The following is a 14,996-nucleotide window of genomic DNA, read 5'->3' as shown; positions in this document are numbered from 1 at the left end:
TTCTAATATAGAAGGTGAGGGTTTTGTTTTTTTTTTTAAGATTTAGGATTATAGATTTGGGTCTGGAAGGGACCTTAGAAGCCATTCATTGGGTCTAAACTCCTCATTTTATAGATGAGTCTGAGGCTTAGGAAAGTTATGACTTACCCAGGGTTAAATAGACTTCATATATAGAAAAATAACCAAGGCCTCAATTATTCCACCCTCTCCATAATTAGGTAAAGAGCAACTAAAATTAGTGTTTTAGAAATCAACCTCAGTCTACCTTGGAAATCTTGATTTGAGTGACTGACAAAAAAGATGATGCCCTCCTCCCCCACCCCCCAGCCCCCAGGCATTGCCTTCCACTTTAAAATGTTTATTTATTTTTAAATTATAATTTGTCAAAGCTGACCTCAGATACTTCCTGGCTGTGTGACCCTGGACAAGTCACCTACTTCTAATTGCCTAGCCCTCACTGCTCTTCTGCCTTGGAACAGATACTTAGCATAGCATTCTAAGGTGGAAGGTAAGGGTTAAAGATAAAATAAAATTACCATTTGGCCAAGGTATTTTCATTTTACCTACTCACTTATGGTACTTACCAAACCATGAAATACATTCAAGTACCGATATAAAGTTCCCTGTGCATGACCTGAACATGCAGATTGGTCCAGTGAATCTAGTTTAGAACAATCAAGGTTGTAAGTCTTGAAAAATATTTTTATTTATAAATATACAAAACCTTTACATCTTTAACCTCCGTGACATGGTAAAGTAATAAAAAACAAAACCAAACAAGTGTTTCCTCTTTCCCCATTCACCAAGTACAATTTCTCTGGAAATGTTAGTTGTTTTACAAGGTAAATTTTACATTCTTATCTTCCACAGAAAATTTGAAGGTATTTTTTTCTTGGTCTATCTCTGGTTGATCTTGGAGATTTTCCATCTTAGAAGAAAATAAGGAAAGCATGGTTACGTTAGTCTCTTCTATTTATACTAATATAATGGAAAATAGTTAATGCTAATGTACTGGCATTATACTAGAATGCTATTTTGCAATTTTTGTTGTTCAGTCATTTTAGTTGTGCCTGAGTTTAGGTGATCCCATTGAGGGTTTTCTTGGTAAAGACACTCAAATGATTGGTCATTTCCTTCTGCAGTTCATTTTACAGATGAGAAAACTGAGGCAAACAGAATCAAGTGACTCACTCAAGGTCACACAGCTTTTATGTGTCAGAGGCTGTATCTGACTCCAGGCCTGGTATTCTATCCTCTGCACAATCTAGCTGCTCCAATACTGGGTCAGTAGAAGGATCTTTTTGGAACCCCAGAAATGTGAGGAGGGTGGCAACTGCATAACATTTATAGCCCTGGATATATTGATTTGAATTCCCCCAAACAGCAACCTCATACTAGCATCCTGAGTTCTTTCTCATACCCTTGGACAGTGTACAGTCCTGCTTCCCGACTAAGCAAAAAACCTTGGATTCCATTTATAAATGTAGACATTTGCAGGTATGGCTCTGCTGGGCCTTATTTGGGGGACTTAATTGTGCAAATGAGCAATTAAAAATTTTTTTTTTTATTTTTTAAACCCTTACTGTGTATTGATTCTAAGGCAGAAGAGTGGTAAGGGCTTGGCAATGGGGGTGAAGTGACTTGTCCAGGGTCACATAGATAGGAAGTGTCTGAGGTCAGATTTGAACCCAGGACCTCCCGTCTCTGGACCCTGGGCTACCCAGCTGCCCCCTAAAACCCTTATGAAGTATTCTATGGCCTAGACCTCATTGGAGGTCTGAAAGCAGAAGATGATTAAGAATTTGAAAGATTTTTGGGGTCAGAATCTCTCAGCTTTCTATGGGTAGTGGGGCTTCCAGAAAATTTAGGGGTCATGAAATGCACTCCGACGCTCACCACTCAGTCAGCTCTCCCTTTTCCTAACCCAGCTCAAGGTCCTTTTCCAGCTAAGAAGAGCAGCAGAGAGTAAGAAGACTTTTTTGTTTTTGCTTTTGTTTGGGGGGGGGGCACTAGCTAGTGATTGGAAGGTGATGGAGCCGCCTTAAAGGGATGCTGAACTGAAAGGTTCCCTGAGGTTTAACACACTTTCCAAAATGTCCAAGATAGCCTCAGACACTTCCAAGCTGAGTGACCCTGGGCAGGTCACTTCACTCCCATTGCCTAGCCCTTACCGCTCTTTTGCCTTGGAGCCAATATTTATATTAATTCTGAAATTGAAGGTGAGGGTTAAAAAAATATTTTAAATATTTTTATTTAAATTAAATTAATTTAATTAAATTAATTTTTATAATTATATATTTATATATTTATAAATATATAAATAATAAAAATAAAAAATAAATTAATTAAATTAAATTAATTAAAATAAATTTTAATTTAATTTAAAAAATATTCAGGATAACCATGAAATTACAAAGAAACTCTTACCAGAGCACATACTGAAAGAGCCCACAAGTCTATTAAAAGAACTTTCATTGGTTTCAGAGACACCTGAGAAGGCTTATATGAAATGATGCAGAGTGAAGTGAGCAGAAATAGGAGAATAATTTATTCTGTCACTATATTGTAAAGACAAATGACTTTGAAAGCCTTAGGTACAGGGGAGCAAGGCAGTGTGGACAGAGCTCCAGGAAGGACCTGGGTTCAAATTTGACTTCAGACACTTTCTAGCTGTGTGACCCTGGACAGGTCACTTAACTCCACTTCCTGCTCTTCTTTCTTATAATTGATACTGAGAGAAGGTAAGGGTTTTTTTTTTTTTTTAATAAACTATATTGTAAAGACAACCTACTCTGAAAGATTTAGGTACTCTGATCCATCCACTGATGAAAACCCATTCCAGAAGCCTCAAGATGAAACATGTTACCCACCTCCTAGCAAATGATGGACTGAAGGTACGGACTGACATGTTTGATTTGGACATGGCCAATGCAGGAATTAGTTTTGATTCTAGGTGTTTGGGGAAGGGGAGAAGATGAGAAAGAAGATTTTCATTGATGAAGAAAAAAATGTAACTTTTAGAAAAAGAACTTGGATCCCATCTATCTTTGTTTCTGCTCTTATTTACTAGAGATTTTCTAGGACTCTGTATTGTTTCTTTGTGTATTACACGTGTTAACAGTTCTGCAATTACTTAACAAATGTTTGAGAAACTTGAGTGTGCTTTTAATGCTTTTAAAGAGTATTCCAAAGGATATCCTGAGGCATTTAAAAAAATAAATGAGCAGGTAGAATTGGGAAATAGTTTGGAGGAGACAGTACCCTGGCACAGTGGATTGAGAGCCAGATCCCCAGATGGGAAGTCCTGGCTACAAATCTGGCCTAAGACACTTTCTAGCTGTGTGACCCTGGGCAAGTCATTTAACCCCCATTGCGTTTTCCTAATCACTCTTCTGCCTTGGAACAGAGTATTGATTCTAAGAGGGAAGGGAAGGATTTTTAATAAAAACGGAAAGAAAAGAAAAGAATTTGGAGATGCTTGGTTTCAAGTAGTCACTCTAGAGAATTTAGTCCTCCTCCTCGCCCTGAAGGGTACTTTGACAATGTACCTCCCAAAAGGCCTTGAGATTGTAAGCTAGAAGAAGAGTGACACAACCTTTTAATAAGAACACATTTCCAGTCCCTGATTTTCCATATTGTAGAAAACCATTTTTAAAAAAAAACCAAAAACTCCTTACCCACTGCTTTAGAATTAATACAGTATACTGGTTCCGAGGCAGAAGACTAGTAAGGGCTAGGCAATGGGGGTTAAGTGACTTGTCCAGGGTCACACAGCTGGGAAGAAATGGAGGTCAAATTTGAACCCAGGAATTCCCATCTCTGGGCCTGACTCTCAATCCACTGAATCATTCAGCTTCCCCTAGAAAATTATTATTTAAAAAATTCTACTATAAAGAAAGATTTCTAAGGTAACTAAAGTCCAAACAATGTAGCTGAGCAGTATTTCCCCAAATTAATTTGACCACAAAAATATTTTTTGTTGTTTGAAATATATGGGGTCAGAAACCATGAAAACTAGAAAAGGGAGTCTAGAATATCCCCAGGATGGAAGGGGGAAGGGTGGGGAGAGGGGAAGAAAACACAAAATAAGTTAAGTTGATTTTTATGCTGAAGAAGTAAAAGAATAACTGCAAAACTAAGATGCTTCATGGGGAAAACATTACTAGTATTAAATTCTCATGGAAACTTCATTTCCTTTTTGTGGAATCATGTAGGACCAACCAGAATGTGATAGTCACCACCATAAAAGTTAATATACCTGCAATCTGTTTTTGCCACTTCGCCCATTTTTCTAGTTGTTACCTTGACTGTGGTCCAGATTTCCTGGGTGATGCTGATGATTGGCTTAATGGTCTTCTCCATCCCCCATATCCTCCAGCTTCCCTCCAAGACCTCAGTGATTATATTCACTCTCCCAATCTCCCCCACATTTCAAAAATGGAATGCCTCGATTCCAACAACCTTCTCCACTCTATTTCTGCTACACACTGGCATGGTTAAACCTCAGACCTTATTGTTTTTTAGAACAGCATCACTTTTTTTTTTAACCCTTATCTTCCATTTTGAAACCAATATTGTGTATTGGTTCTAAGGCAGAAGAATGGTAAGGGCAGGGCAATGGGGATTAAGTGACTTGGCCAGGGTCACACAGCTGGGAGGTATCTGAAGTTGCATTTGAACCTAGGACCTCCCATCTCTAGGTCTCGCTCTCAATCCACTGGGCTACTGAGATGCCCCAGCATCACTTCTAATATTCTAAATTTCAAAATTATCTTCTTTGATTACCACCTCATTTTTTTTAACTTTTCCCACTAAATTTGTCCTTTGCCTAATTATAAACTTGGGTTCCACAACTGATCTTTTTTAGCTTTACTTCACTTGTCTTTATATCAAATTGTGAACCTATGACTGAATACTTCAAAAATTAGTCTCTCCCCAGAATTCCTGACCTCCCAAACCCTTGGCAGGTCAAGAATGGCAAATCTTCAGTTCCAAGTACCTTCTGTCCTTCCCATTCTTCCACGGGAATATTGAGTCTCATTAGAAAATGTCATGGTATTTACCACTCTAAATTAACAGATGATAATTTTGGCTGCTTCCTTACTGGTGCCCAGCAACATTTCCTCTCCATTCTTTATTCTCTACACATCAGTTCTAATCCTTTTCCTTTTTATCCTAAAATCCTCAACTTTACCTTTACTACCCCCTCCATTCATCCTAACTATAGCAAATGCATTAGTGAGTAAGGAAATTAATAATGAAGACACTCAACAAAATTTCCATCCTCAAAACTCACAGGCATTCTCATCCTAGAAATCCTTTGGTGAGTAGTTTCAGGCATGTCCAACTCTTCAGGACCCAATTTGGTGTTTTCTTGGCAAAAATGCTGAAATGATCTGCCATTTCCTTCTTTAGCTCACTTTATAGATGAGGAAACTGAGGCAAACAAGGTTAATTGTCTTGCCCAGGATCACACAGCTAATAAATGTTTGAGGCTAGATTAGAACTTAGGGACATTAAATGTCCTCAACTCTAGACCCAAGGTTCTATCTACTTTGCCACTTAGCTGTCCACCTTACTCATTAAAACTTTTTCTCCCTGAACAACTTGGAAGGATCTACGAGAAAGAACACTATCCGTATTCAGAGGAAAAACTGTGGGAGCGGAAACACAGAAGAAAAACAACTGCTTGATTACATGGGTTGATGGGGATATTATTGGGGATGTAGACCCTAAATTAACATCCTAATGCAAACACCAACAACATGGAATTAGGTTTTGATCAAGCACACTTGTAATACCCAGTGGAATTGCATGTCAGCTATGGGAAGGGTGGGGGGAGGGAAGGAATATGATTCTTGTAACCAAGGAATAATGTTCTAAATTGACTAAATAATTAAAAAATAAATAAAATAGCACTTCAGAAAAAAATAAAATAAAATTATAAAAGGGTAAAAAAAACCCTTTTTCTCCTATCTATATCTTTGATCTTATCTATCTCTCTTACAATTTCTAGAACTTTATTCCAGTAAGCATTCCTTTTTTTTTTGTTCTTACCTTCCATCTTGGAATCAATACTGTATATTGGTTCCAAGGCAGGAGTGGTATGGGTTATGCAATGGGGTTTAAGTGACTTGCTCAGGGTCACACAGCTGGGAAGTGTCTGAGGCCAGTTGAATCTAGGACCTCCCATCTGTAGGCTTGGCTCTCAATCCACTGAGCTACCAGATACCCCTAAGCATTCCATTTCTAATGCACCATCAGTTTCTCTCTTCTAGCTCCTTCTCTATCCACCAAAATACTTTGTCAGTTGGCTCTTTATTAATTCTGGAGTTAATCTTCTATTTGCCATTTAAAGGCCTTGAAAACCTTACTCCAACTTATCTTTCTAGTTTCATCAGGAGGGGACTTGTAAAAAATTAACAATCAGTTCCCCCCCAAAATGTATCCACAATACATCCTAAAACATTAGGTTCAACCTACATTATTCAAATTAACCAGTGTTCTATTTTATTTGTTTTTTTTTTCATAAAACCAAATTCTGCTCTCATTTATTAGTTCATAAGTTCTCTGACTTTTAATTTTATTAATTTCTCCTTTGATTTTTAAGATTTTTAATTTAGTCTTTACTTGGAGATTTTTGTTCTTTTTTCTAGATTTTTTAGCTGTATGTCCAATTAATTGATCTGCTTTTTCTATATTTTATTGATACAAGTGTTCAAAGATATAAATTTTTCCCTAAGAACTGCTTTGGCTACATTCCATAAATTTTGATATGCTGTTTCCTCATCCTCTAATGAAATTATTGATTGTTTCTAAAATTTGACCTTTTACTCACCATGTTTTTAGAATTAGATTAGTTTCCAATTAGTTACTAGAAAGCCAGAGAGATGGGGCAAAGCTGTTCCTCTCCCCCTTCTCCATGCTCCTAAGGATATTCCTTACTTCTCCCACCCCTCTACTCAGTAGCCAATGGGAGCACTTCCTCCCTTTCCTGTCTGGGGTAAGGAGGGGGTTGAGGGTGGGCAATGTGTAGGGGGGGCACAGGATGGCACTCAGTCTAGGGATGGGGTGGGGGTGGGGCCCAGCACTCCATCTCTAAAAGGTTCACCATCACTGGTCTAGATAATCAACAAAACAAAACAAAAATTAAGCCTGGATTTATAGGATTTGCTGGTTTCCAAGGTGTAAATACTCTAAAACTTTTCAAGCTGGCTCCACCATAACCCTGAACCTTATTACATATATTTCCTTTTACAAACTTTGTAGTTTGAAATGTAAGACCTAAATTCAGCATTCCATGAGAGAACTTTATGAAATTGCATATGCTGACCCCTGTTCTAGGAATGCAATCCCCTTTCACCTACCTCTTAGAACTCTTCAATTCCTTCAAAGCTCAGTACAATCTTCTGTGCAATTCCTTTCTTGATTTCCTCAGCAGCTAGTTCCTTCCTCAGTTAGAAGGAATCACAGAGATCCTGGGTTCAAATGTGGCCTCTGATTCTTCCTAGCTATGTGACCCTGGGCAAGTCACCTAACCCCCATTGCCTAGCCCTTACCACTCTTCTACCTTGAAACCAATACACAGTATTTATTTTAAGACCAAAGGGTTAAAAAAAAAGAACTCATTCCCTTTCTGAAGTCAAACCAAAGGGATATTATATTTTAGAAGAGCCAGAATTTGAACTCGAGCCTTCTGACTCTAACTCCAGGGCTCTTGCTATTTCTCACCCCCTGTTCCCTACCATAACTATCTATTAGGGGTGATCGGTATATATACTCAAATTCTAAAATACATACCTCAGAAAAGTAATTCTCGATGAGATTGCAGGAAGTTTGAAAAATCAAGCTGTTTTCATGAAATTGTAATGCCTCGATTTTATCTAGTCCACCAAGTTCCTCTATTAGCATGCACAGCTTTTCCTTCTCTCCTAGTTTCTCTGCAATCTGAGGGCAAGATAGAACATGAGTAAGTATCTTGTTGAGAAGGAAAGCCACACTTTCTCGGCATTTCAACAGAAATACCAAATTATCTGATTTGGAAAATTTAAATAGGGATGTTCTAGTTAAATCTTAGTGACACTGAAGAAGAAAAAAAAAAGAATGCTACAATTCTCTTTATTAGAGGCAGGTAGGTGGCACAGTTGATAGATTGCCAGACTTGGAGTCAAGCAGATATGATTGAGTTCAAATCTTGCTTTAGACACTTACTAGCTGTGTGACCCTGAGCAAGTCAATTAAGTTCTCTTAGCCTACATTTCCTTGTCTGAGGCAGTTGGACTTTATGGCCTCTAAAATCCCTTTTACCTCTAAAATGATGCTCCCATGAATTAGACCAAGATTCCTAGAGTGGATACAGGCATCGTCAATGCGGATCTTGGCCAAATCTGTTATTTAAAGCACCTGGTCCTACTAGCTAGAAAACTGGATACAAGAGGCAGAGGGCAAGTGACTGGTTGTAACTGATAAGCTAAAATCCTGAAGCGATGTATTATCTTTTTTTTTTTAACCCTTAACCTTCTATCTTGGAATCAATACTAAGTAGCAGAAGAGTGATAAGGACTAGGCAATGGGGGGAAAGTGACTTGCCCAGGGTCACATAGCTGGGAAGTGTCTGAGACCAGATTTGGACCCAGGACCTCCCATCTTTAGTCTTGGCTGCCCCAGGGACTTGTTATCTTTGAGGCTAACTAATAACACCTAGTGAGTGTGAGAAAAATGTTTCTTTAGATTAAGGTAGAGCGCGGTTAACTTTTAGTTGACTTAACTAGGATTTGAAATTTCTACAAAATGTGGCATTCACCTTGGTATGGGTTCCAGTCAAGGTTGGAACTGGGCTTTCTACTAGTACTTTCTACCGTCCCAAAACTGAGTATCTATCATTCCCTTCCTACTTCCCCAAAATAAGTGCAAATAGAATGGAAGGATAAACTTTGAAACACAAGTCAATCTGGAAAGTGCAGGAAGAGGTCTTCGAGATCTAGCTCAGTCCTTTTCTAAATGAGTCACACAGCTCATGAATTCAAGAGCAAACAGAGACACACTTAGCATTGGCAACCTCGATGGCCTAAAGAAGGGTCCTCAAAGACATGCAGAAGGAAAGCAGGCGACTTATCACGGGGTTCTATGGGAATATGATCGGGGGTTTTTTGGTTGTAAAGCATCACTCTATCACAAAAATGAATACTATGGAAATGGGTTTTGAGCAATAATATGTGTTATACCCAGTGGAACTGCTTGTCAGCTCCAGGATGGGGGAGGGAAAGGGAGGGAAAAACATGAATCATGTAACAATGGAAAAATATTCTAAATTAATTAAAAAATAAATCAATAAAATGAAAAAAAAAGGATACTCAAGTTGACTTTTTTTTTCAAACCCTTACTTTCTGTCTTAGTAATAACTTCTAAGATAGAAGGGTAGGGCTAGGCAAACAGGGTTAAGTGTCTTGCTTAGGGTCGCAGAGCTGAAAATGTTTGAGACCAAATTTGAACTCAGGTCCTCTTAACTCCAGGCCTGGTACTCTGCCACCTCAATGCCCCCTCAAATTGACTGATTTCCTTTCTAGGAAATATGTAAAGTAACAGAATCAGAGGTAAGTCATAAGACTTCTGAAGTTTTCCTTAAAAACCATACTATAATAGAGATGTGGAATACAGAGCAAGATGAATCAGAAAAGGCTTCTTGGAGATAAATTCTGGGGGAATTAGATGGAAATCTCCAAATTTTTTCAATGGCAGTATTTTTTCTTGAATAAATTTGGGCTCTCTACTCAGGATATTGACTGTCATCCTTATCATTGAACTACTGTGACTTCAAAATTTCATTTGGCCTTTTTTCACTTTCTTAATATTTTTTCTTTTTAAATTTCCTTCCACAAAAGGATTAATATGGAAAGAGGGTTAACATGATTGCACATGTAAAATTTATATGAGATTGCTTACTATCTCATGCGGTGTGGGGAGTAAGAATTTGAGACTCAATATTCTTTGAAAAATATTGGAGGGGGCAGCTGGGTAGCTCAGTGGAGTGAGAGCCAGGCCTAGAGATGGGAGGTCCTAGGTTCAAAACTGACCTCAGATACTTCCTGGCTGTGTGACCCTGAGCAAGTCACTTAAACCCCATTGCATAACCTATACCACTCTTCTGCCTTGGAACCAACACACAGTATTGATTCCAAGAGGGAAGGTAAGGGTTTAAAAAAAATTGGAAAGTGTTTTTTACATATAATTGGGGAACAAATAAAATTTAGTACCTTAAAAAAAAGAATTATCATTCCCCCCATTTGGTGTGATACTGGCTTCCATCAGCCAATGAGGAACATTTTTTAGTCCCATCCTTTTTCTGACTGGCCATAAAATATGTAAGATTTTTTTAAAGCAAAAGAAGTTTTTTTTTTCCTTTGGAAAACAAAAATATTTTTCTGGAAGTAATTAATTTTTAAGTTTAGTCATTCAACTTCATAGACTTATTCTTTGAACGTAGTTTAGAGGTTATAACAAGTTAAGGCATTATTTAGTCATTATCAATAATAAATCTATTTTATGACATGGACAAGTCCTCTGGGTCATTTGGGGGGACTGGTCTTTTAAATAAGAGGACTTTGGTATAATTGACATGAAAATAGTAAGGAACAGGTGAAGAACATTACAAAGCAATAATCAAAAAGGACTTTGGCAACTGAATGCTCTGGGGAGGAGCGGGAAGAGCTTAGGCTTTCTTCCAAGATCACAAAACTGGTTACAGGGAGAATGAGTTATGAAACTAGGAAAGTCCGGAGGAGAAGGTGGTTTTGGAGGATAGACTGAGTTTTGTTTTAGATGTTAACATCTTATGTAATATGTCCCCTGTGCTTTTCCCCCAAATCTTACTCTGTAAAATGAAGGTTAAACAAACTCATGAATGCCAAGAAAGTTGTTACCAGCATAGAATCCGTCCAATTTTTTTAAAGCCCTTACCTTTTGTCTTAAAATCAATACCAAGTACCAGTTCCAAGGCAGAAGAGCAATAAGGGTTAGACAATTAGTGTTAAGTGACTTGCCCAGGATCACACAGCTAGGAAGTGTCTGAGCTTTGAACCCAGGACCTCCCATCTCTAGATCTGGTGCTCTATCCACTGAGCAACCTGGCTTTCCCCAAAGTCCAATTCTAAGTAAAATATATTCCTCCTTCTTCCCACCCCCAGATCACTCTAATTTATATGACATGTTCCATTGAAAAGCGTCATGTTATTCTAAGTGGCTCATTTAAAAATATAAGTCCACTAAATGTATAGAGTAATAATAATAATAGCTAATAGTCCTATAGCTTTTAAGACTTATGTCATTTCATTTGATCCTCACAGCAACCTTGTAAAGGAGATCCTAAAAAACAAGGTGTGCATTTTTCTACTTCTTGGCTCCTTTTGGTGTTGGTAGGCTTTGGAGCAGGACAAGACGGTTTACAACATACCCTTCATGGTGGGTTTTGCATAATCCTGCTTGAGCTCATCACCCAGTCCCTTACTATTAGAGTAACTAATTAACACCCAACCTGTAAGAAATGCTCAAGAATGTCCAGAATGAGGAGGAGAATTTTGCTGTCTTTGATAGTGAGCAGATCAAGCAGAGGTTCCAGGAATCCAGCCTTGATGAGTTCAAGCACCTGGTCCGATGTCCCCCCACTTGTGAAATTAGCCATTGTCCAAATAATTTCTTTCTTGACTCGGAAATCTCCCTGAAAAAGAAATGGGTAATGTTCTTGACGTTCTCTCCGGATCCTCTATAGAGGGACTGAGGAGTCACACCTTGCTCTATTTGGGGGGACTTCAAGAGATTACACATGGAATATGCACCGACATCTTGGTGCTTCTGTCATTTGTGAGCCAAGGGAATGGCACCTGCCATGATGAAGCAAAGAGATAGTTAGGGTTGACATCACTGGGTGGGCTTCAGTGGTACACTCATGTTGACCTTAATCTTCTCTCTAGGAACTATGTAAAGTAGTAGAATAAGGAGTGTTCTAGATAATCCATGAATTTCTTAGAATAAAAACCATCTTTGGCTTTTAGGAATTTATGATGTTTACCTAAATTTTCTAGATCTTTCTTATTGAGCAGGCTATTTAGCTGCTCCATAAAATGGAACATCTTTTAAACATGGGGGGGCAGCTAGGTAGCTCTGGTGCCAGACCTGGAGTTGGGAGGTCCTACGTTTAAATCTGGCCTCAAACACTTCCTAGCTGTGTGACCCTGGGCAAGTCACTTAACCCCCATTGCCTAGTTTTTACCACTCTTCTGCCTTGAAATCAGTACACAGTATTGATTCTAAGAGGGAAGGTCAGGGTTAAAAAAAAAATCAGGGGACAGCTAGGTGGTTCAGTGTATTGACAATGGGACCTAGAGATGGGAAGTCCCAAATTCAAATCTGGCCCCAGATACTTCCTAGTTGTGTGACCTTGGGCAAGTCACTAACCCCCATTGCCTAGCCCTTTCTGTTCTTCTGCCTTGGAACCAATACACAGTATTGATTCCAAGATGGAAGGTGGAGGTTTAAAAAATAAAATTGAACAAATATGGATACTGTTAAGCTAAATCACATTTTAATGAGAGATTGGCAAGTGAAGTTACTGAAGCCAGACTTTACCAGCCTCAAAATTTAAGTGTTTTTCTTCTTTTTTTAAATAGCACTAGTGGAGAATGAGAAAATGCATTGTCTTTGCTCAAGGGGAGGAGGAAGGTCTACTGGAGCAGACTGTTACACATACATTAGATAGAGTTGATGGGGTGACATTGCTCAACTACTTTGCCTCTTCTCTGTCCCCAAGGGATGGCTCTCTGGAGAAATGAGGGGGAAATTTTTATTTGGAAATGAAGATTTTGTTGAAAACAAAAATAACACCATTTTTTGCCTTAAAAAAAAAATCAAAACCAAAACCTTTACCTTCCCTCTTAGAATCAATACTATGTATTGGCTCCAAGGCAGAAGAGCAGTAAGGGCTAGGCAATTGGGTTAAGTGACTTGCCCAGGGTCACACAGCCAGGAAGTATCTGAGGTCAGTTTTGAAATCAGGACCTCCCTTTTTTTGGGCTTGACTCTCCATCCACTGAGTCATCCAGCTGTCCCTGAATTTTTTACTTTTAATTCCTAGGTTAAAAAAAAAAAGTTTAAATAAGGTAATCCCTAGCCATCCAGAAGACCAATCAACCCCTGTAATCAGATCCTTTTGTTATAGCTACTAGCAAACCAGTATTTGCAAACATTTATTAGCCACTAACATGCACACACTATTGCTAAGGGAAGATATACAGTCTAGGTCATAATGAGAACTCCTTCCCAACCACCACATCTCTCCTCCCTGCCCACCTCACCCTCTTGGCCAAAGGTGCCTCAAGGTCCTGCTTACATTTTTTAGTAAGGCCACTAAAGGTGGCAGCAGCCCACAGCTTATTAGCTGCTGGATCTGTTCACTAGGACCAGCAGCAATGTTGCTGAGTGTCCAACAAGCCTCCTTCTGGACTGTGGGCTTCTGGTGATGCAGGAGCTGGGGCAGCACGGTCAAGACACCTGCTTCAATGGCCATCTGGGTTTGGTGATCTGTCCCAGTGACAATGTTACCAACTGTCCGGAGGGAAGGAGTCTGAAACGACAGAGACCAGAGGTTAACTTGACAGTTTCTTTAGAGGTTTCTAAAAGCCCAGAGCCATTCTTCTCCCTGCCTTCTGATAAGGAGGTCCTTATTTTTCCACCCAACGTTGTACCTTCAGATCATTCACCAGTATCTATTGCAATTTTTTATTTGTTATTGGCTACTTTAGAAAAAAGACTAGCCCAGCAGGGATGATTGGGAAACAGTTGGGGTTCATTCTCTTGGGCTTTGTTGCTCTTTATCTTATTTTTAAACCCTTATTTTCCATTCTAGAATCAATATTGTATATTGTTCTAAGACAGAAGGGTGGCAAGGGTTAGGCAATGGGAGTTAAGTGACTTGCCCAGAGTCACATAGCTAGGAAGTGTTTTGAGGCCAGATTTGAACTCAAAACTGCCCATCCTCAGACCTGGCTCTCTACCCACTGAGTGAACTATCTGCCCCTGATCTTTAAACCTCTAGGTCAGTGATGACAAAGTGCCCAAATTGCAACCCTCATGCAGGCATGTGAGCCCCTTGCCTTACCCCCAACCTGGGAGGGAGGAAGTACTCCCTTTGGGCTGATGGGTAGACAGTGAAGTGAGAAATGTCCTCAGGCACAAATGGAGAGGGGGAGGGGAGCAGCCCCTCCAGCAAGCGTGCCATTGGTTCACCAACACAGCTCTAGACTAAAGGTTCCTAATCTGAAAGCCTTTGATTATATCTCAGAAGATCTTTAAACTTGGGTGGGAAAGCAAAAAGGAATTTTACATTCATATACCTTTAACAGAAATTTAGCATTTCCTTCAATTATTTTTAAAATATTCTGAGAAGAGCTCTACAGACTTCACCAGAATGCTAAAGAGATTGAAAACACACACATAAGTACCATAAGTGGAAATATCCTAGAAACAGGGACCTCCTAAGTACTTAGGAGGCAGAGCAGCAGATGCTGGAACACTGTGTGCGAAGGCCCTCCATAGCAGGTCAAAGACAGTGAGTCTTCTAGGGGACACCATGTAAACACTGAGGGGTACCCACAGGGTTTCCTGGTTTGGGTCATGGGCACCTGCTATACTCAGGCAAGGACTATTCACAAGCATTTATTTAGGTAAGATGAAAACTATATAATATGACTCAATGACTAGAGAGCCAGACCTGGAGTAGGGAGGTTCTGGATTAAAATCTGAATTCAGATACTTCCTAGATGTGAAACCCTGGGTAAGTCACTTAACCCAAATTGTCTATCTTTTACTGCTCTTCTGCCTTGAAACCAATATTTGTATTCATTCTAAGACAGAAGGTTAAGGTTATAAAATATTGGTATAGATATAACATAAATATATAGAGAAACAAGGATTCTCCCAAAGTGAAAAGTGGAACCAAGGGTTAT

General features: G+C 39.1%; 1 protein-coding gene across 1 annotated transcript in view; it reads right to left on the bottom strand.

The window, feature by feature from the left end:
• Nucleotides 1-701: 701 nt before the first annotated feature.
• The window catches only part of KPNA7 (karyopherin subunit alpha 7), a 35,531-nt gene continuing 21,236 nt past the window's right edge, over nucleotides 702-14,996 (bottom strand). Inside the window, exons 8-11 of the mRNA XM_007498441.3 lie at nucleotides 13,382-13,615; nucleotides 11,531-11,713; nucleotides 7,801-7,947; nucleotides 702-928 (exon numbers count right to left, since the gene is read on the bottom strand). Of these exons, the coding sequence (XP_007498503.1) occupies nucleotides 836-928; nucleotides 7,801-7,947; nucleotides 11,531-11,713; nucleotides 13,382-13,615 (657 nt within the window). The 3' untranslated portion in view covers nucleotides 702-835. The remainder of the gene's footprint in view (nucleotides 929-7,800; nucleotides 7,948-11,530; nucleotides 11,714-13,381; nucleotides 13,616-14,996) is intronic.

This window comes from Monodelphis domestica, chromosome 7, assembly GCF_027887165.1.
Source record: "Monodelphis domestica isolate mMonDom1 chromosome 7, mMonDom1.pri, whole genome shotgun sequence".
NCBI lineage: Eukaryota > Metazoa > Chordata > Mammalia > Didelphimorphia > Didelphidae > Monodelphis > Monodelphis domestica.
This window is presented reverse-complemented; position numbering and strand designations above follow the sequence as displayed.